The sequence below is a fragment of the Panthera onca genome, chromosome B3, assembly GCF_046562875.1.
Source record: "Panthera onca isolate mPanOnc1 chromosome B3, mPanOnc1 haplotype 2, whole genome shotgun sequence".
Taxonomy (NCBI): domain Eukaryota; kingdom Metazoa; phylum Chordata; class Mammalia; order Carnivora; family Felidae; genus Panthera; species Panthera onca.
The window spans coordinates 112806476-112828525 of NC_138344.1; the positions used below are offsets into that span (position 1 = coordinate 112806476).

Sequence of the window (22050 nt, forward strand, 5' to 3'; positions counted from 1 at the left end):
GTAGCCACCTTCCTGTAAGCCATGCTTGTGAGCGTGCTAGATGCAGTGTACAACTGCATACCCCCCACTCTGCAGATAAATCCAGTGCGGTCCGTGTGTTCCAGTTAACCCTTGTTTTCTTCACAAATCAGAGTGGGAGTGGAGGTGGGAGGCAAGTCCCCTCACCCCTGGTGCTGTGCTTTGGGCAGATTCCCCTCTCTGGAGGCACCCCATGCTGTGTTACAGCAAAGACGGGCTATACACCTCCCTCACCACCCTGCCCTCCGAGGCCCTGCAGACGGAGGCTCTCAAGCTCTTCAAGGTAAAGCGGGAATGGAACCCAGGTGCACCAACAGGTGGCGCCCTCGCCACGTACCCAGACTCTCCCAGAGCAGTTTGCCCACCTTGGTGGTGCTCAGGTAGAAGAGACCCATGTGGTTAGGGGGAGCTCACAGAAAGATCTGAATGGAAGGGAAAGAGTACCACAGCTCCCCCCACCTGCCCCGCTGTCCCCCGCCCCGCGCCCCCCCCCCCCCCACAGTCAGTTATGGTGGGGAGGCATTCCCGGCTTCCTTGGGAAGTGCCGGTGAAACTCCCCCTGGAGGAACTCCCTTTCTCTTCTAGTGAACAGCAGGAAAGGCCAGGTTTATGTTGCTTCTGGACCTCAGAGATTCTGACCTATTTTACAGTGTTCTTTGTGTCCATCTGAATGTTCTCTTTAAAAAGAAAAAAAAAGAATGTCTTGCTTATGTAACAGACACATTTGAAGAAGGATAGATTCTATCCCAGAGTAGCCTTCTCAGCAGGCAGACATGCTCTCAAGCGGTGACAGTGCTCCCTCTTAGAAAGGGCTTCCTACAGTGAACTGGAGCTTGCCTGGAGCCCTTGGGGGGACGGCCCAATCTGCCCACTGGCACCGCGGATGCTAGTCAAGGGGCTGTTGGTCTGCCCGGGCCCACCACCATTTTTGTCCCAGTCCTGCCAGCTTTTCATCAACGTGCCTGTGGAAGCGGCCTCCATAGACTATCACGTGTCCCTGGCCCAGACGGCACTACAGGTCTGCCTGGTTCACCCCGAGCTGCAGAGCGAGATCTACTGCCAACTGATGAAGCAGACCAGCTGCCGCCCACCTCAGAAGTACTCCCTCATGCAGGTGGGCATCCTGGGGCAAAACAGCTGACGGTGGCCATTGGCAGGGACTGCCCAGGAGCCGGGAAGGGGGAAGGAGGGAATGGAGCAGGTACCCTCTAGGCCTGGTGGCCAATGGGCAGCCTCAGTGCTCCAAGCTGCCTCAGTACACCTGCCTTCTCTGTGCCCCTTCTGGATGTCTGTGCATAGTCAGATTGGGTGACTGCCGTTCTGGACAAAGCCTGACCAGGATGGGCCATCCTGCCGTCCACAGAAGGTGGGGGGCCCTGGTTTGGAGAGCACTGAAGCCTTGGTAGCTCAGGACTGTGAGGGCGGGCATTGCCGCAGACCCAGCACTCACCCCATGCTGCCTGTTCCCTGGCAGTGCTGGCAGCTCCTGGCTCTGTGTGCCCCACTTTTCCTGCCTCAGCACCACTTCCTCTGGTACATCAAACAGCAGCTCCAGCGCCATGCAGATCCCACGTGAGTGAGGGTCCTTTCCTATGCCACTCTAGCACTGCTGACGGTGGCATGGCGAAGAGGGACGGGGGGACCAAGATGGGTCAAATTACCCTGCTCCTATGGTTTGCACAGGGGTCATGGAGACACGGAGACCTCAGTGCTGTGTGCACAGATGGGCATGTGGAGGCCTGGGCCGCTCTGCACACCAGTCTGTGTATGTGTGTTTTGTGGATGTGCTCACGTGAAGCTCCGGTGTCCCCAAGTCATCCCCACATTTTCATGGTCTTTTGCCATGTTTTTCTGGCTTCCAGAGGAAATATCTCTGCCAGCAATTTGCAGCACATAGGCCCTGAATGACAAATTAACACCCCAGACCAGAGTGTCACGTTTTTCACAGCCTGCCCAGCTGCGGATTTGGTCTTGGCTAGGTCAGGGTAGGCAGCCAAGGTGTCAAGATGGCAGGGGTGAATGAATTCCCTGGCATTCTCTTCTTTCTTCCCTGTCTTTTTAGAAATGAAACTGGCCAGTATGCCACCTACTGCCAGCGGGCAGTGGAGCGGACTCTACAGGTGGGGGAGCGGGAGGCCAGGCCGTCACGCATGGAAGTGGTGTCCATCCTGCTGCGCAACCCCTTCCACCACTCCTTGCCCTTCAGCATCCCCGTGCACTTCGCCAATGGGACTTACCAGGTGAGGAGGCCGCGCGGGATCCCTCTCCTGAGTCTTCTCATATCACTGGCCCAGAGAATATCTTTGGGCCAGGTGGGTGTTAAACCTCCTTAGGCTTGGCAGACTCTTAATAATAGACAAACCAGCAGGATGGGCCTGGGGTGTGGAGGTGGGGGTGGGACCGTTACTGCCTGTGTAGAGGGAGAAAGGAGCTTGAACTCCAAAAGTGCTCTGCTGTTTGGCACCTGGGAAGTAGATCTTTAGAAACCACTGCACGAACGGGGAAGCCGAGACATTGACCAAGAAAGGCGCAGGACAAAAGACCTCCAAAAGAGCAGCAGTCAAGGAGCAGCAGAGCTTCTGTCTGCCTCCAGCTTATAGCGGGCCGCTTGTCTCTGAAGCACTCACCCTCTGTGTGTGACTATGGAAACCAGCTTCCTTTAGCTTTTGCATTTGCCCTTGCTCCTCTCAGCCAAGCCTTTCCACCTCCCAGATACACGCGTCCACTAGCCAGAATGAGTTCCTCTCGGGAAATTTCCTCTGGGACTAACACCTCTCTCGTGCAGGTGGTTGGTTTTGACGGCTCCTCCACAGTTGATGAGTTCCTTCAGCGTCTGAACCAAGAGACGGGCATGAGGAAGTCCTCCCACTCTGGCTTTGCCCTCTTCACAGATGACCCTTCTGGCAGGGACCTGGAACACTGCCTGCAGGGGAGCATCAAGGTGATGGTCTCCCCGTAAGCCAAATGAGCCCCTCCTGGGAGACCTCCAGGCTTCCGGGTTTTGGTGATGGGGAGAGAGCCCCCTGGCTGGTGCCTTACTGTCCCCCAGCCTGTTGGGTTTGGAGTCCAAGGTGCTCCCCCAAGCCAGCATTTTTGTGGCATCCTAAAACATACCCGTACAGGCAGAGAGAAGTTGTGTGTGTCCTTGTCTCCACACCGCTCCCGCCCTTGAAGGGCTGTGCAGTGTCCCGGGGAAAAGCTGCTTCTCAGCGTGGTATAGGAAGGACAGGGAGGCACTTGTCAGCAGCAGCTCCAACCGGGGCTGCTGCCAGTCACACAATCCACACACGGAGGTGGGTAGCTGTACACCTAGGTCCACCGGATGTGGTGCTATTCCCTGGCCCCTCAATCTTTCCATCTGCCAGGGCCTGCACTTACTGGTTCAAGCAAATTGTAAGCAGGTAGATCTATATGGTACCTCTACAAGTAAAGGACCCTTGAATGGGATTTCAGACCTATCTTGTCTGGGATTAGCAGACAAGATGTGAAGTGTTTGTGGGAACGTATTGTAGCATTGATGAGTAGGAGTGTTTTGGTTCTGTGTCTGCTCTTTTTATGGCAACAGGACAAAGGCTTCTATAGTCTTTTATTTACCATTGCCTGGAAGAACTATGCCACATATCTTGTTTATAAATGTCAGGGGGTCTGTTTGGCTTTGCTACATGGTAGGCCTCTGGGTATACTTCAAGAGAATAGCAGTCGGTGGAATGGAAACAGAGCTGGTAATATGAGGCCATGGTTTTTGACTGACGCCTGCCTGGCCTCTGGGAAAGCCCCCTCAGGTGTTAAGGCCAGTGGGGGCAGCCTTCCATGCTTTGCTGCTCACACCATGCCCAGGGCCCTACCTCTGTCTGTGAGGTTGTTATAGACCTCTCTGGTCCCAGGCACATGAGGCCTGCAAGTCAGCCTCCTAATGGAGGACAGTCACTCGATGCTGCCCTGCTGCCCTGCTGCCCTGCCTGGGTCCTGCCCCAGATTGGTCCTTGTTCTCTTCATCAGGGGCTTTTCTGACTTTCCTCTCTTGCCTCTTTTAAGATCTGTGATGCCATCTCCAAGTGGGAACAGGCCCTGAAGGAGCTGCACTCTGGAAAGGCTGAGGGTGGCACACGTGTGGTGAAGCTGATGTACAAGAACAGGTCCTGAACACCGCCTGAGGGTGGGGCCGAGACTGAGGGCTGCCACTGGGGCGCCACTTGCCACTCCCCCAGCTGGATGGCCTGTGCCGGACAGGCAGTGGATCCACAGATAGAACACTGTGTAGTGGTCATTAGTTGGGGCCCCAACTAATGAGGCCAACTAATGAGGCTCTGCTGATCCTCTTGGAGAACCTGGACAGCTCAGGCTCTCAGTCTCTGTACCGCACGTATGTACACACACGTGCGCACGCGCGCATACTCCTGCCAAGGAAACAGACCAACCTTGTGGGATGGCTGCATGTGTTACATTAGGAGAGTGAAACTTTGTATGAGCACTATTTAAGGCTAAAAGATAAATAGCTCCTATAACAATTCCAGGAAATACAGAAGTAGATACCAGGATTTTTTTTTTTATCCATCTGAATAAGAAAATCCCATCCCAGGTATGTCTCTAGGCAAATAATTTCCATTAGTCTCTTGGAATCTTTAACTCATCCAGTTCCCTAATAGGCTCTGGTTCCAGGGAGCAGATCCCCTCCCCTGATCCAGTAGCATGGTGGTGTATTCAGGTGTAACATGTGCCACTGTTGCTGAGATCTAATGGCCCTGTATCTGCCCTGTGTCATGTTTAGTTAAGTTTTTCTGGAGGCAATAGAAAATAGGCTCACAGATGGTATAAAGAGAGTAGTTTCTTTCTTTGGAAATCAAGATAAACAGAGGCCAAGACAACCTCATCCATTCAGGATCCCAACTGAGTCTTGGCTTCTTCTGTCTTCCCTGTAGGCTGTACTTTCGGAGTCAAGTCAAAGGGGAGACGGAGCGGGAGCGGCTGCTGCTTGCCTCCCAGACTAGCGGGGAGATAGTGGCAGGGAGGTTTCCTGTCAACAAGGAGCTGGCTCTCGAGATGGCTGCCCTGATGGCCCAGGTAAGGCAGTTCAGGAATTGGCAGGATCAGGGCACCGTGTCTGAACTCACACGTGGAACGTACCACACACCCTAAAACAGGAGACTGCAGACCCTGTGGTGCCTGAGGGGAGGGTGGCCTCGCTGTCCCTGGCTGTGGAGGGAAGCTGACTCCTTACCCAGCAGAGCCCTTCACTGCAGATACAGGTTACGGACAGAACTCTGGACATGGAATCCAAAGATTTGCCTTTGAGTGCTACCCGCCTTCCCACTCTGAGATTTTGGCCAGGTCACTGCAGTGGTCTGTGCTTTAGTTTCCTTGTCTGTGTAAAGTAAACAAAAATGCGTCCTTGCATTTCCTTCAGTATGCTACTGAAATGATGTATATCACATAATGGATGTGGCAAAATTTGTACTTACAACTGTAAAGCATTGTAAGTAGAATTAGGAAGGGGAACACGCATTCAGACTTTGACCCGTCTCCTTATTACCTTGAGGAGGCTATCTGGCCAAAGGTATCTGGGATGCCCTCCTGGTTCCCATGAGAAAGGGTCTGAATCTACATGGTGGAGAGGAAGGAGCAATAATAACAGTTGATCTTTATAATAATAAGCATTTACCCAATACTCTATAGAGGGTCCTCTGCTGAACAGTTTATATGTATTATCCCTGTTAGTTCTTAATTCCACTTAATAGATGAAGAAATTGAAGCCCAGAGAGTTTAAGCAGCTTGCTCAAAGTTACAAAGCTGGCAGATGGCAGAGCTGGGATTTGAGTGAGGTGTCTGATTCAAAGGCTTGGAACACTGCAATATTCTAGGAGCTGTAGCATCTTCAGTTCTGGATCTCATATTTTTGGATTAGAAGCCAGAATATCCATAGTTTTCCTTTGCCGCTAATTGTGTCTTTGGATAAGACACTTAACTTCAGCTGCCAAAGGCAAGTTGATGTAAATAATCATCTAGGACCATAAGGTGGTTTCTCTAGTGTGTGTGAAACTTGAGACACAGGGTCTGTTCACAAGAAGTGTTTTCGCATCCGTTCACACCCCACCAATAAAGTAATGAAGTAATGGTTTATTTCACCTCTCCAGCAGCCCCAGCCCCATCCCCATCCCCACCCCATCCACCTCTGGATTCTTGACTGCTCACTCCATGTGCTTCCAACACAGGTAGAATATGGAGACTTAGAGAGGCCCACCCCACCAGGCCCTGGGAGCACACCCCCTGCCAAGCTTCAGCATCACCTCCAACAAGTCCTAGACAGGTTCTACCCAAGGCGCTACAGACACGGGGCACCCCCTGAACAGCTGAGGTAGGCTGCAAGGTCTTGGAGGGGGTTGCTGTGGGGAGGCATGGACTGTGGAGCCGGGTTAGACCTCCAGTTGCAATGAAAACATGTTGGCACTTCACGGCCACCATCTCTTTCCATCCATCCAAACCAGGCACCTGGCAGATCTGCTGACCACAAAGTGGACCGCACTGCAAGGCTGCTCCCCTCCTGAGTGCATCCGCATCTACCTGACAGTGGCCCGGAAATGGCCTTTCTTTGGTGCTAAGCTTTTTGCTGCTCAGGTAAGTGTGGGTGGTGTCCAGGGAAAGGAGTGATTACCACACCCTCAGGAACATGCCCTGAATTTCTCAAGCTACTGCCCACATCTGGTCACGTTTGAGTCAGTCCAGGCTCCAGGGCCCACCTGCACACTAGCAACCACCAGAGGTCGCTGTTTCTCCACCCATTTCTGGCTTTCTCTCAGATTTCCAGGGTCCAGAGCAGAGTTGTGATCACTGCTTTTGGGCCAGGATTATGTCTGGGTGATGTTCATCTTTCCTTTTTGACTGCTTTATTTGTTTATTTATTTTTTTTTTTTTTTGAGAATAAGAGCAGGGGAGGGACATAGAGAGACAGAGAGAGAGAGAGAGAGAGAGGGAGATCACAAGCAGGCTCCATGCCCAACTCAGAGCCCAACACAGGGTTCAATCCCAGGACCATTAGATCATGACCTGAGCGGAAATCAAGAGCTGGATGCTCAACCAACTGAGCCACCCAAGTGCCTCCTTTTTTTTTTTTTTTTTTTTTTTTAATTTCTTTTACAATGCTACCCCTGGGCGGGGTGGGGGAAGGACTAATTTACACATAAGGATTCAAACTTGACATAACACCCTCAAGAATGCTTTCATTTTTTAAAAAGTGTAAAAGAGGGCGCCTGGGTGGCTCAGTCGGTTAAGCATCCGATTTCGGCTCTGGTCATGATCTCATGGTTCAGGAGTTCAAACCCTGCATTGGGCTGTCTGGTGTCAGTGCAGAGCCTGCTTCAGATCCAGTCTTCCTCTCTCTCTGCCCCTCCCCTGCTCACACTATCTCTCCCTCTCTCAAAAATAAACATTTTTAAAAGTGCAAAAGATAGAACAATATATAACCTAAATGAATACATCTCTACTGACTTAGCATGGCCAAAGGAGACTCTTAAATTACTCAGGCAACAGTTAGTTTCACTGCAGGAAAGGCCAGGTGACCCATATTAATTTCAACGGGAACTTTTCTTCTCCAGGTGTCTGGTGTGCATAAAATTTATTCATACTCAGAGGATCCTCAAAGCTGGATCATGATCCTGTTCACTAACAGTACAGATTAGACAGTGGACATTCACTCATTTATTCAATAAAGAATTGTTAAGCTCCTGCTAGGTCTCAGGCACTGCCTAAGATTACAAGAGATGAGCGAATCAGACACAGTCCTGGCCTTTGTGGGGCTTCCCATCTAGTAAGGAGGTACACATTAATCAGATAATCATATATATTCTCTCTCTAAATATATACGTTATTTTGTAAGCTGTAACAAGTGTTCTGAAGGCGTATAAGGGTGTTATAAAGGCATATAATGGGGGACCCTGGTACCCTCTGTCTGGGGGGTTGGGAAAAGCTTCTGAAAAGGAGGACATGTCCTTCCCTTTCCCCAGCCTTTTGGGTAGGAGAGATAGGAAATCCAGATTGCTCTACTGCAGTCCTGGCAGTGAAAGTTAGTCATTTTAAGAATTGTCCAACAGAGAGTTACTTTTCTCACTGGTAGTGCCTAAAGCCCCTCAGATTGCTTGCTTTCCTGTTTCATTTGCAGCCCCTAGGAAATTGGCTGAAGCAAGATGCACTTCAGCTGGGAGAGACTGTCAGTTTGTGTGAACTAGAAAACAGCCCAGTCTCCATGCTCATGAGAGCGGCCAGGGCTGGCCTTTATTGTGCAGCACAGAGCCTCCCAACGAGTGTACTATGGCAGGATGGGCTATAGGTACCCCTCTCCTCTTGGGACGGTAATTAGATAGCTAGAGCCCCAAGGCTATTTACTTTGGCAGGCTGTGCAAGTACCATCTTTCATGTTTTCCAAGATGTGAAAAAGGTTGGAAACCACTGCCTAGCAGATCCCTGGATGTGCCTTCTTCCTCAGAAAGCTCTTGTCAGTTCAGCTTCCCTAGCTGTGGACATGTGTGATGAGATTTTCCTGTTTCCCCAGCCTGCACAGCTGTCTTCCAAGGAGAATGCTCTGGTGTGGATTGCTGTGAATGAGGATGGGGTCAGCATCCTGGACCACAGCACTATGGTATGGAAAGATGAGGGCTGGCCTTCTGACCCCTCCTTCTCCTGAACAGCATCTTTTCTTCTGTCTGCACTCAAAGGCCTGAGCTAAGTGAGGCCTCGCCCCAGCCTTGCTGTCCTCTAGTCTAGATACAGCTTATTGACATTCAAGACATGAATCTCCAAATTATGACCACTTCAGAGTTCTCCCTTTCTGGTTAAGGCTACCAGTGCCCACAATAGACAGGGGATGCTGGTTTAGTTCAGGAGGCAGGTGGAAAATTTCCCTAGAACTAACGGGCTTCTTCTCACAGCATGTGCACGTCACTTACCCCTACTCTTCAGTAATGACCTTCGGTGGCTGCCGGGATGACTTCATGCTTGTGATCAGATCCATTCTGGACCAGAGCTCTGGAAAAGGCCACACTGAGAAGTTGCTCTTCCGGATGGCTGCTCCCAAGGTGGGTCTGACAGCTGCTAAAACATGTTACTCAGATCTACCTAGTATGATGAGGTGGGCTTGCAGTTAGGAAAGGATGCTGGGGTTATGACGACCATACTCTAGAAGGGCCCTGTCCCAGGTACAACTTTTGGCCTTGTCTGTAGTCAGTCCTCCAAGGGTTCAGGTAGCATGGCATCTCAATAGTCACCGGTGAGCTCATCAGTGAGGGGTTGGCCGGGAGGGCACGCACTCTGGTCCGGCTACGTCCATGCTCTCCACATGGGCCTCAGCCCTTGCAGCCCAGCACCACGCAGGCTTGAGGCGGGGCCCACTTGCTCTTCATTCAGCTGATCCAGGGGCCAGGGCAGCGTCCTCCTCAGTGTGCTGTCACCTTCTCCTGGGCTCTGCCAACACTAGTCACAAAGTGGGACAGTCTGTACACGCGCCACACCCCCCTTGTGGTCTTTAAGACAGTCCCAAAGACTGCTTTAAGAGCTTTGTTCCTACTCAGTACAGGAAATACTGACTAGCAAAAATAACAATTATAAAGGCTCCAAAACCTAAGTTCTGATTAATAGTTCCTGATTCCATTCTGAAAGTCACTGGAGACCCTGTTGTTTTAATCGTAAAACTGGAGTATCCCAAACCTCCTCCTCTCTTTAATACCACCCCTGCCATAGGAGAGGCTATACAGACACCTTCCTCCAGGAAGGACCACTTCCCCACTCGGAGGTAAGCAGAGAATATTGCTCCTCCTGTTCTCAGGAGGGTACTGTGCGCCAGTGGCCCTTCAGACTAACAGGTACTGTGTCACTGAGCCTCTGAACCTCCCAGATATTTTAAGAGGTAATAAACTGAAGCCCAGGAAGGTTATACACCTAGTATAACAGCTAGGGAGAAAGCCAGGATTCAGGCCAAGGCTAGTTCAATTCCTTTGTTTCTGCTGTCTCCTTAGATTGCAGAGGCTACCTTCATCATGGCCAGCTACATGAACCATTGCTCTCCAACTGTGAACCCACCTACGAACCCACCTGCTGCCCGACAGCTACGGGAACTGGACAGACAGCAGTTTTTTGCTTCTGTTCCATGTGCTGCCAGAGGGCCAACGTTGCTGTGAATATTTCTCCTACCCCTTTCCCCCTCCAACCACCTGGTGCCTCTGTGATTAGAGATTGGTGTCCTGGGGTGTGATACTACTGTGATGGGGTCTAACAGCCCTCCCCCAGCTTGTTCTGTGAAATGTGTTATTTCACTTTCCATGAAGCCTTCATTCTCTAGGTGCCTTATCATGTTTCAGGGCCCAACTTTTAAAAATCCAGACCCAGTATAAAAACCACTTTTTTTCCCACAAGAATACTGAGCTCTGGATGCTGCCCGATTCTAGATACAAGACTGGGATGGTCCATGTTACTAGTTACTGAGGGCGTCAGTGCCATAAGTCAGAGCTTTCTGCACTGATACTCTTAGGAAGGATGGTATCTTTTATATTGTATATGGTCCTTATGTGGGGATTTATACTTGAAGTTTTCCCAACATCCCTGAACAAGACAGGACTAAAATTTCCAATTCACCTGAACTGTGACAAAAGCCTAGAACTCACTAAAACTGGACTTCCCTTTCCAGATGGGAAAGGTATTGGCAGGGCTAGAGGAAAAGGAATAAACTCACCTTTCCCCTTCCCCACTGCAAATGAGTAGGCATTTGCAGTGCCCCTCTGGGGCAAGAGTTCCTATCTTTGCAGGACAAGGAAAAGGCACTATCCCTGCTGAGATTCAAGCTGTTCTTCCTCACACTCTGTGAGCCCAACTGGGTGCAAGCAAGGTCAGGGAGTTAAGTCCAATCTGACCTCTCCCTGTCTCATTTTAATGACTGGCCAGGGCTCAGCAAAGGCTATGCTTCCTGCTGTAGGATGGGATGGTCACCAGTGGTTTCCTTGCTCTTTGAAAAACCCAAGCAAATGCACTGTTTTTTGCTGTTTTGCGAGGCCATCATAGATGAGTCAGAAACGGAATCCAGGCTCATGGGCCTGAATTTGCTCCTCAGGACTCAATGGCAAACTTCTGCTGGGAATTAGTCCAAGGGCAGAAGGTACACAGGTGATACCTGTCCTAGCCTGAAAGCACCCTGGTGATATAAATATCTCTCTGCAATTGAGGCCTTCTGCTGAGTGCAAAGGAGATGATCTTTGCCTCCACCCTCCCCTAACAGAAAACAGAAAGACGAAAGAGTTCATTTATACTCTGATTCTGTGCCATTGGAGAAGCTGAGCTTTATTTCATAGCTCTAAGGCAGTCTCACCATTTATCAATCAAGGGCTGAAAACTGTGTGGCTTGAGCAGGAGCATCCAGGAACCAAGCCTTTGACATCCACAAAGTGTGTGTGTGTTGCACACTGCAAAGCCTTCAAGGTTGGAACTAGTTCATCTGAACACCTCAGCTGCTATAAGCTTCCCCCCCTCACCCTTTAAACTGACAAACATGATTTAAAAAAAAAAAAAAAAAGCACATTAGAGCATCTGTCTTTTAAACTTGACTTTGCAAGGCTGGCAATTTACAGCCGTCTCCCGTTTCTGTTGCTGCCTTTCCCCCAGGATATGAGATCTAGCTGAGACATTTCTACCTCGAACAATTCAAACATCACATGTACCACAGTCTCCTGAATAACCCCTCCTGAGCTGATGTAAAAGGAATTACAGCTCTAGTTTTATAATATCCTGAGTATCTCTAACGCCCATGAGGATAATATTATCTACCTGGGAATTTAAAAAAAAAAAAAAAAAAGGATCCTAAGGAAAAAGCAAGAATGGAGCTGCGTTCACACTGAACTTGGGGGTCAAGCTGTTTCCCCGACCCTAGCTCCTTCCCAGCCTTTCAGGAATTCTCCCATAGTGTATTAAGTACAGAAGATACTGCCTTATAATCAAAAGCTTCTGCAGTTTGTGTGTTTATCCTTCTTTAACCTGTCTGGAAACCAAAGTCGAATTTCTGTCTGGTCTTTTGTCCCATCCCTCTTGGCAAAAGAAGTGTTTGAAATCATAGACAATGCTGAGTAACAAGAGTATTAATGTGCCTGACATCCAAGACTGAAATGCCGTGTTCAATGTCAATAAAAAGCAACTGTCTGTGAACCAGGCAATTATTGTGTATGTTTTGGAAGGAGATTGATTTATTAAGAGAGTCATCATAAATTAACCCTGTACAGAACAAAGGAGCTAGGTGAACAGAGACTAGTCTTTTGTAGGACATTTCTTCCTACTCACCAGTACCTGAACGGCTTGACTTTTTTTTTTTTCCTTAACTTTTATACAGGGGTACTATGTAGTTGGAAATTATGTTTCTTAAGATAGCTGATGTCAGTTTCCCATGGTCTTGCTCCAGAAATTCTACAAAAAGTAAACCTGAATGTGTTTAGGAATTTCACAAAGTGCTCTTTGTTAACATTACTTTTGACATGTCTTTTCTTAAGTTCTCCCCCTAGTTGGTAAAGTAGGCAAAACCTTACAAGCGGATCACTACAATACACAGAAGGACTTTGCTCAACATCACACAATGAGTTAGGTTTCCAGTCACCTGCTCTATGGCTCTGAGATCCACTGCATCCATACTGGTTCCTAGGACTGTGTCCACCCGATGGTTTAGAATACAGAAAATAAACCAGCCACTATGGCTTAGGAGTCATCTCCCATGGAAGACAATACTGGCCTTCTGAATGCTGGGACTCATGGACTTGCTGATGTGGCTTTCTGGTGTGCCAGGACCTCCTGGCAGCTCCTGTACACTTCAATCAAGCAGTCCAGGCGGGGCTTGGCACTCTGAATTCCAAAGGGGAGAAATGCAGAGTCAAGATGAACGTAAGAGAGCGTGTACTGGTGCTGCATCCATGTGCAACCTCAATCTCTCAGCACATCAGGGGTCTAAAGGGCTCAGGCGTGAGCCCAGAGAAGCAGAAGCTCAGGCCAGATGGCACCCTACTGGCTAAGAAAGCAAAAGGAATAACAAGGACAGACCCTCTTGGGAAATTCACAGCTGTGAAACAGTCCTCAAGGGCAAGAAAGGCAATTTAATATGTAAATATTAAAATATTTTGTACAGTGAAATGCAATACAACCAAAATTAACAGAAAAGTCACAGAATGGGAAAAATATATGTGGAAAGCGTATTTAATGAAAATTTGTTACCCAAAATATATAAATTGTTACAAATGCATAATCAATATCTAGATTCTACTTGATTAATAGAGGAGATGGATAGTTTTAAATAAGAGGAAATACTGGTGGGTAATACAAGGAAATATGAAAAGTATCTTTGTCATTTAAAGAGCAATTTAGTAACTTTAAATTCCTTTACCTACATACTAAAGTAAACAAGTAACTAAATCCACTGTTAGCCAAGACTATGAAAAACAAGTACAAATTCTCAAAGTATGGTAAAGTTGTCCAATCTCTGGAGCCAAATCTCAAACTGTAAAAATCTACGATACTGTTCATAAGCTTTAACAAGATAATTCTGAACTGTAACGCAAAAGAATTTTCACTTAGCAGCCTTAAATTTTTTGTGAAAAAGGGCAGTAAGACAGTTAACTATATACATAAATACTTTATATACTTACAAAGTAATTTACTATAATCATGTTTGTATGAGAAAATTTTGTAAGAGCAAGACAAAAAATAACCTGGAGATGATTTCAAAACCCTGCAGTAGGGTGGCTAAATAAACTTAGTCAACATGATAATATAACCATTTAAAATAATAAGTATAATGGCCTCTGTAGATGCATGAAATTATGTATATTAGATTTAAAAAGCAAGACACAAAAAGTATACAGCAGTATGTGTAGATCAATGACATCTATGTAAAAGCATATATTGGCAGCCTAACAGAGTAGATGAATGGTGATTTGTGGGCAGAAATTCCTATATATTTTTTCTCTAAAATTTGTATAAATTCATAGTATTTCTGAAAGCCTATATCTGCTTCAGAAAGAAACTTTTGAAATAACTAAAATCCTAACTCTCACTAAAAGTAGCTGTCAAGTGTCCTCAAACGTTCTCGACAACAAAAGTTGACATTCCTACCGAATATAAGTAGCAATGGATATGCAGAGAGCAGGGAAAGGTAACGGATTTTTTGAAGAAACTTTAGACAAGTGTTCTGTGCTCACCTGGAAGACAGGTACTACTTGGGATATCCCATGTGGTTCCACCGGATCCTTCAATAAAATGCAGAGGTAGTAAATCACCTTCTGCTGCAAGAAAATAAACCAAATAGCAGAAATCTAAGTGAAACTCATTTTGTTTTCTTTTTCTTCGAGGGAAGGCTAAAAACTTTTTTATAAATGGTTATCTCTACGTAGTAGAACACTTGATCACTTTTGAAGTGAGGGAGTATATTCTCATTCTTTAGATGAAAATGACAAAACAGCAGCAGCAACAACCAGAGATGATTTTGAAATCAGGCTAAACTGTTTCCGATTCTGTGTCTCCCTCTCTCTCTGCCCCTCCCCCGTTCATGCTCTGTCTCTCTCTGTCCCAAAAATAAATAAAAAATGTTGGAAAAAAAATTTAAAAAAAAAAAAAAAAAAAAAAATCAGGCTAAAAAATAAACTTGAAATGCTGACTCCCTATCTATGAAAACTTATTATATCTCTAAAAATAAAGGAATGTACCTTTTCAGTAGAAATTTCACTTTCAAGGTTTATAGACATGCTAGCCATAAAGGAAACACTACAATACTGGAACAGAGTCTTCAAGTTTAATTCTGTGACATCAAACACTTTAGGTATTAAGTAAGACTCATTTAGATCCAGGCAAAGGCCATGGGAGAAACCTGTAATACTACTCAACTACTTACCATGTAAATACCTTCATTGATGATCACATCCTTCACCTTGCCCATCTCAATGAAGGTAGTGCTTTCTTTGCCTGAAGCATAAGATGAGGTCATCTGGATACCAAGGGAATCTATGATTAACAGGGTCTCCTGATCAATCTTGACAAAATGGAGGTAACCGAGCAGGCCTAAGAGGGTGATGAAGATGGCAGCAGAGAGGATTATGCTGTTCTGAAGAGAGAGCCAGACACAGGCGATAAGATTACCAAGTGATCCTCCCGCACAGATCTCTGCTGTTTAACAGGTCCCCTCTAGGCAATGCCAAAAAAAGTCTGTATTCTGCTGTGAGTTGAACAGATGAGAAGAACATGCATGGAGGAAGAGGAAATCACTTTTATTTCAGCTCTGTAGTGCTGTGTGCTGGGAAAGCAGATGATGAAATATATCCAGGCAGTAAATGGATAGGTGTTGGAGGAGAACCTCCATCAAAACAGTATCTACCATCGCACCACTCTCAGAGATTTTTCTTCCAAAACTGAAACTTAAGGATTCACACCATTTTCTCTCATGCTCCATCAGCAGAATAGACAGTGCAAAACCAGACAGTTCATAGTAAGATGCTTAGCACAGGGTAGCAGAGAGTACTCAACAGCCCCCCTCCTCCTTCCTAATAGAACTTGGGGGTGAATCATGATTGGTTCCTATTTGTTCTGCCAATGACTGCGTTAGAAATGAGCACATGACACAACTCTGGCTAGTCTGCTGGAGAGGCTTCTGGAAAATGAAGTCCGTCTTAAAAAGAGACCTAAGGAAGAGAAGGTCCCTTCCTCTTAAAAGTTTTGATGCCTGGAACTACTATGGGGCTACTACTACTCTGCCAGACTGTAGACAAATGTAGAACGCCAGGCTGAGGACAAGTAGAGTACACCAAGGGTGGAAGAGCAGGAATATGAAAAGAATCAAAATCAACCAAGCCTCTTCTGCCTTCTAGAGCCCTCCAACCTCCTGACTTCTTGTTTTGTTAAATAATAAAGTTTGTATCATTTAGGACTCTTTTAGTTCTTTTGGGTTGTGACTGAGTAGCTGAAATGACTAACTTAATGTGTTATGGGCTCAAAAATGGTATTTATTCCTTTGATTCTAAAACACATTTACAGGGGTGCCTGGGTGGCTCAGTCGGTTCAGCGTCCGACTTCAGCTCAGGTCATGATCTCGTGGTCCGTGAGTTCGAGCCCCGCGTCGGGCTCTGTGCTGACAGCTCAGAGCCTGGAGCCTGTTTCAGATTCTATGTCTCCCTCTCTCTCTGATCCTCCCCCGTTCATGCTCTGTCTCTGTCTCAAAAATAAACGTTAAAAAAAATAAATAAAAAAAAAAACCACATTTACAGCCTTTTGAAGTTGAATGTGTTTTTCAATTGATGTATGTTTTTTCATGTGCCATTATTTTTTTCCCCCAAAAAAGCTATTATTTAGGAGGATGGCACAGAGAAAAAAAATCACTGACTGATCTCTCAAAAGAGATTCAGTAATTTACTGTCATTCCTTGAAGGCAAGAAGTATCTTATCCTTTTTTTTTTTTTTTAAGTTTATTTTGAGAGAGAAAGAAAGCATGAGCACGGGAGGAGCAGAGAAAGAGAAGAGAGCAAGAATTCCAAGCAGGCTCCCTGTTGTCAGCACAGCGCCCAATGTGGAGCTTGAACTCACAAACCAGGAGACCATGACCTGAACCAAAGTCAGACACTTAACCGACGAAAGGCAAAGTATCTTATTCTTTATGACTGACATGATGCCTTCTTTGACCTAACTCTAGTCAAGCTCTTCTAAACCCTCAACCTCGGTGTCCATCCTTATTGGGCCTGCACTACCCAACAGGCTGTACCAAGAATCTGATGACCCTCACCTGCCTTTAGCAAGAATCATGTCAATTTAGACAGAATCTCCCTTCACCTTTGATGTTTCTTTTTAGCCATTTTCCATCGACTCCCACTGTGCTCCTTGGCTATAAATTCCCACTTGTCCTTGCTGTATTCAGAACTGAGCCCAATTCTACACTGAGATCTCTTTTCTCCTACTGCAATAGTGAATAAAATATGTTTTTATTGCTTTACTGGCTGCCTTTGGTTTTCTCTGAAAATACTTTTCTACTTCGTTCTACCTAACACATAGTTAAGTGTTGGATCAAGAGTCTGTTTGGGCCCGTGATCTATTTTTGTTTGGTCCACCCTGAGCTAAGCATGATTTTTACACTTTTAAAAGAACTGTTAAAGAAACAGATGACTATGAGACAGAGACCTGTAAAGTCTAAAATATTTTCTATGTGGCCTTTTTTTAAAAAATATTTATTTATTATTTTGAGAGAGAGAGTGTGAGCAGGGGAGCGGCAGAGAGAGAGGGAGACACAGAATCTGAAGCAGGCTCCAGGCTCCGAGCCATGAGCGCAGAGCCTGATGCAGGGCTTGAACCCATGGACAGTGGACCACGAGATCATGACCTGAGCCGAAGTTGGACACTTAACTGACTGAGCCACCCAGGAGCCCCTCTATTTGGCCTTTTAAAGATAAAGTTTGCCGACCTCTCTACTGATAATTACTTGTTGACTAATGAATGGAGGGTAGAAAAATCTATGTGCAGGGTCTCTGGTGATCCAGAAATATCTATTTTGAGTTCATTAAATGTCTAGTATCTAGTACAATGTCTGGTTCACAGTCTTAACTGAATAAGCATTATGGATGAATACAGAGAAATAAAATTCAGTCCTGGCCCTTACAGATGTATTAGAGGCAAAATTAATACATATAAAATATTTTTGGAGAATACTATGAAAACTGTGCCTAAGAAAGGATTAAAAGAGAGTGAGAGAGAGACATCAAGGCACACAAGGATATCCCATGAAGATCTCCAAGGAAGGATTTCATTGGTGCAGAGAGGTGATGGTTACTGACAGATATATTTGGTTGAGGAAAGGAAGGGGGAAAAGCATTCCTGGTTGGAATAAGGTAATAACCTACAATTTTAATAGAATTGTGAATTCAAAAACAAGAAGGAAAGAAGGGATGAAGAACAATAAATGTTAGAGGATTTAATCCATATCAGTTTTTTAATAAGGTAATCCCTGCTCAAAACTTCATTACTGCCTGCATTCTTTATACTTCATTTTTCTGTCTGAAATTCTAACAATTCAGTATTTATTTGGGCTGAAATTAAGTCTCATGTTTTTATAAATTCTTTCATCAGACTTCTTCTCACCCCTGAGATTCATTACTCTGACAAACAGTTTTGAACACAAGGAAAGGTAAGAAACTTTGGTACACAGAGCCCTTAAGAAGTGTTGCAGTAGAGTTTAAAGGAAGATAAGGTTACTGAGCCCCGGGCACGTGATGGAGGTAAGTGGGACACACCAGGATGAGAGTACAAAAAGGAGTTGGCATAAAAAAGACTTCTATTTAAAAATTTTGCTTAAGCAAGCCCTCTCCACGGAGGAGACAGTATAGTAGAAAAGAAACGGTTTCAGAGTCAGCCCTGGGTTTGAACCCCAGGTATGCTGGTTGCTAGCTCTGTGACTTTGGATAAGTTATTATTCTTTCTGAGCCTTGGTTTTCTTCTAAGGTTAAAACTAGGCATTCAGGAAAGCAGCTGGCAATCAGTGGGCATTTAATAAATATCTGTTCCCTTCACCTCACATGGGCACATGGCCAGAATTCAGGCTAGTATTAAAATTCAACTACATTATAAATTAAATCTTTTTAGGGGGAGGGAGGACTGTCCTCGCAACTTAACCAATTCAACTGACTTAAGAACCAACTTTTAGGGGCGCCTGGGTGGCTCAGTCGGTTAAGCGTCCAACTTCGGCTCAGGTCGTGATCTCACGGTCTGTGAGTTCGAGCCCCGCGTCGGGCTCTGTGTTGACAGCTCGGAGCCTGGAGCCTGTTTCAGATTCTGTGTCTCCCTCTCTCTCTGCTCCTCCCCTGTTCATGCTCTGTCTCTGTCTCAAAAATAAATAAACGTTAAAAAAAAAATTAAAAAAAAAAAAAAAGAACCAACTTTTAGATACAGTTTGGTACAAATTACAGCAAACTTAATTTTGCATATACCTGTGCCAAATTACCACACTCTGGTAGCAAAAAAGCCAATGAATGCAGTAATGAAAACAATATCCAAATTACAGAAATAAATAGTCCTAGCTCTGGTCAATCACTCCTGGAATAAAATATTCAATTCAGGGCACTACATATGAAATTAAAACTAAACTCATCCTGAAAAGGGCAATTAAGGTGACTCCTTTTATTTGAGGGCTGTCACAAAGCTACTGCATGTGACCCTCACAATAACGGTGAAGCTAGACTGGCAGGCAGCAATTCCATTTTAGACATGTGAAAACTGAGGCTCAGAAAGTAGGAATGAGTCTGGAAAGTGAGCACAGAAACAACTCCTCTCTGAAACTTCATAATTCTTTAGAAAATACTCGAAGTTGGGGGAAGGGACTTGGGGGGGAGGTGTTCGATTGCCTTAAAAAACAGAAATTAGGAAGAATTATCAAGCTCTCAACGTGTGTGTGTGTGTGTGTGTGTTCACACATACATATTGTGGAGGCAAAGACAAGTTTCCTAAGACCTAAGGTATTATTAACAGTGATTCCTCTAGGAGTGGAAATGATGGATGAGGACGATCCACTTAATAGCTCTCTCAACTCTTGGAACTGAATTACTGCGAGCATGTACTACGTACAGCACATGAAAGTTAAACTTTTAGACTGTCGTGCAAGGGCTACTTGTATGCTAGGTGGAACCGCAGAGCAGAGCACGACCCGTGAGAGGGATAAAGTACAGGAGTACAAACCACTAAACGTAAAGAAAATAGCTGTGCAGCAGCGGAACCAGTGAGTTCCCGCCCTCCGACCCTACAACAGCGGGAGGGTCTGGCGGGAGGGCCAGACTCGACCCTAAGACCCCAAAGGCCCTTCCAAACCCGAGCCCCCGACTCCGACCTCGGGAAGGGGCCGACCGGCCGTTACCTCGCAGAGGGTGAAGAGTCCGTAGGCCGCTAGCCACACCGTGCAGGTGACAGCGGTGAGCGAGCGCAACGAGAGCCGAGGGCAGCTGATGCAGAACTCTCGGCAGGACGGGGAGTAGTAGCGGCGCTGCAGGGCCAGGCGGCCGCCACAGATATCCGAGAAGCTCTGCTCATCTTCCATGTCTCGCTCGCTCCCTCCCGGCCGGGACGCGCCGCTCTAGACCGCCCGCCAGCGTGACTCTCGCCGGCTCTGGACCCACTTCCGGAGAGCGGCTTTCGGCCCCGCCCCGTTCGCCCCTGTCTCACGCTCGGCGCAGCCGCGGTTCCGGGACGAGAGGTGTGGCGCAGATCCAGAGCTTGTAATTCGCCGCTAGGTTGGGCCGGGGTTTTGTGATTGTCTACTGCAGAGACTGCATTGGGCCAACTCAGCCTGCCGATTAAAGCCGCTGTTAAAAGCGCTGTTGCGCTTTCTCTCGGCAAACTGATTTCTATTTCTAAGCCAGAGTACGCTCTAAGGAATCGATCCACAGGTATACACTCATTCATTCATTCCTGAGCCAGGTAGTTTTAGGCGCCAAGGGTACAGCGGTGAATATTGAAGGTCTGCCTTCAAGTGCCTTCCTTCCTAGTAAGAGAAACAATACGTAAATAATTGCAAAGAGTGCTGCTGAAAGTAATATGACCGGCAGAGGTGGCCTGGGGACGTGCAATAGGACAGTCAGGAAAATCTCTCTGAGGAAAGACCCTGGAGCTCCCAAGAGAGGATCCGGACTGGTCTGGGAGAGCTCTGGAGGAGGAATTTGCCAGGTTGGAGGACCAGGAAAGGCAAAATCCCTGAGGCTGGAACAAGGTTGACTTATTGGAAGAATCAAGAGGCTGCCACATGGAGAATGCATTTGGAAGTTGGGGAGGTAGAGGTAGGGCTCAGGTCCAAGAGCGTCTTGTAGGGCCTGGGAGTTTCTCTCTTCCGAACCACTGAGTGGAGCATTGAGTAGACAAATGAGGCTTGGCTGGGACTCCGTAGCAAGAAAGAAAGATGTAGAAGGTATGGATAATAAAATTACTAAACTCATGAGTAACAGCGGCCTGTGGGTTCTTTCTTTGTCTTCTTTTTTTTTTTTTTTTAACTTCGGATGTGGCTCAAGAGTGGCTTGTGGCCTGTGAAAAGAATTATGGTGCTTCAGCCCTGAGGCAGCATCATGTATTAAAGAATTGATGATCCCTTTGTCTGTAAAGATAAATGGCATAACAGTCTCACCAGGTTTAAGTCTCTCTTATGAAAGTCAGGTTCCGTTTTTCTGTCTCCATCCAGGATTTTGTTTATATTTTTTCCTCTAAAGGATATTCTTCAAGTATTGCTTTGTTTTTCCAATTTTATTTCTATACCCTAAATCTTACCAAGCAATACACCCCTCTCATTTTTGTAAATAACATGTGCATGTCTTTTATAACTATAAAAGTGAACTTTGCGTATTGTGGAAATTTGGAAAAATACAGAAAAGAAGAAAAACTTAAGCCACCCATTATTTACACCACTGAGAGAAACACTGTCGATATTTTGGGGAAACCTTCAGTCCTAGAGTTCTTAACCTGAACTCCATGGATACAATCAGAGGTTTATCGTTGGTTTCATTAACTTCTGATTGAAATTTAACTTTTTTTCCTTTGGCTATGAATGCAATTAGTATTAACAATACTTGTGATTTTTGTCACTCTCATAGAAACCACAAATACTTTCATTCCACAATAATTATCTCAAGATGTCATTTCCACTCCTCATTACTTCAAAATTGCAGTAATTATGGGATCCACTTCTAGATCTTATTATTTGATCTGTCAGTAGAGACACATACAACTATTTACACATTTTAAAAATATTTTGAGGTGGCTGGGCGGCTCAGTGGGTTAAGCGTCCAACTCTTGATTTCGGCTCAGGTCATGATCTCACACTGATAGTGCAGAGCCTGCTTGCGATTCTCTCTCTCTCTTTCCATCTCTCTCTGCCCCTCCCCTGCTTGTTCTCTCTCTCTCTCTCTCTCAAAATAAATAAAATTTTTGATGACTGTATTTTAATTCAGTTTGTTTAATTGTTTTTTAAAAAAATCCTATATATTGTATTCGTTTTAAAACATTGTGATGTGGCACAAA

The 22050-nt window shown here is 46.0% G+C and overlaps 2 protein-coding genes across 10 annotated transcripts in view; one reads left to right on the forward strand and one right to left on the reverse strand.

The window, feature by feature from the left end:
* Positions 1–12192, forward strand: part of PLEKHH1 (pleckstrin homology, MyTH4 and FERM domain containing H1) — a 53376-nt gene extending 41184 nt beyond the window's left edge. For 5 of the 7 annotated variants that reach the window (XM_060620085.3, XM_060620091.3, XM_060620086.3 and 2 more), the window contains 12 exons: positions 132–301; positions 956–1132; positions 1493–1590; positions 2081–2258; positions 2804–2959; positions 4054–4154; positions 4938–5079; positions 6228–6370; positions 6501–6630; positions 8561–8647; positions 8937–9083; positions 10020–12192. In XM_060620085.3, coding sequence (XP_060476068.3) covers positions 132–301; positions 956–1132; positions 1493–1590; positions 2081–2258; positions 2804–2959; positions 4054–4154; positions 4938–5079; positions 6228–6370; positions 6501–6630; positions 8561–8647; positions 8937–9083; positions 10020–10181 — 1691 coding nt within the window. In that variant the 3' untranslated portion in view covers positions 10182–12192. The remainder of the gene's footprint in view (positions 1–131; positions 302–955; positions 1133–1492; positions 1591–2080; positions 2259–2803; positions 2960–4053; positions 4155–4937; positions 5080–6227; positions 6371–6500; positions 6631–8560; positions 8648–8936; positions 9084–10019) is intronic. The other 2 variants (XM_060620089.3, XM_060620090.3) reach the window with 1 other exon arrangement.
* On the reverse strand, positions 12076–20180 carry PIGH (phosphatidylinositol glycan anchor biosynthesis class H). Of its 3 annotated transcripts, none has more exons than XM_060620113.3 (4): positions 19904–20180; positions 14915–15124; positions 14226–14306; positions 12076–12876 (listed from the first exon to the last, which is right to left on the reverse strand). In XM_060620113.3, exons 1-4 carry the CDS (start codon positions 20081–20083, stop codon positions 12784–12786), a joined length of 564 nt encoding a protein of 187 aa, XP_060476096.1. In that variant the 5' UTR covers positions 20084–20180; the 3' UTR covers positions 12076–12783. The 3 variants fall into 3 exon arrangements, with proteins under 3 accessions (XP_060476096.1, XP_060476095.1, XP_081652075.1); XM_060620112.3 differs by having other exon boundaries at positions 14226–14309; positions 19904–20178; XM_081795949.1 differs by lacking the exon at positions 12076–12876 and adding an exon at positions 12941–13039 and having other exon boundaries at positions 14226–14309.
* Between the last annotated feature and the right edge of the window lie 1870 nt (positions 20181–22050).

What these genes read in the sequence shown, in the direction of transcription:
- PIGH (XM_060620112.3), bottom strand. Translation starts at nt 20,083, where the DNA reads ATGGAAGATGAGCAGAGCTTCTCGGATATCTGTGGCGGCCGCCTGGCC. An exon ending in TCAATGAAGGTATTTACATG is followed by an intron (nt 14,310 to 14,914) that starts GTAAGTAGTTGA and finishes ATTTTCTTGCAG; the next exon opens with CAGAAGGTGATTTACTACCT. An exon ending in AAGTAGTACCTGTCTTCCAG is followed by an intron (nt 12,877 to 14,225) that starts GTGAGCACAGAA and finishes TTTGGAATTCAG; the next exon opens with AGTGCCAAGCCCCGCCTGGA.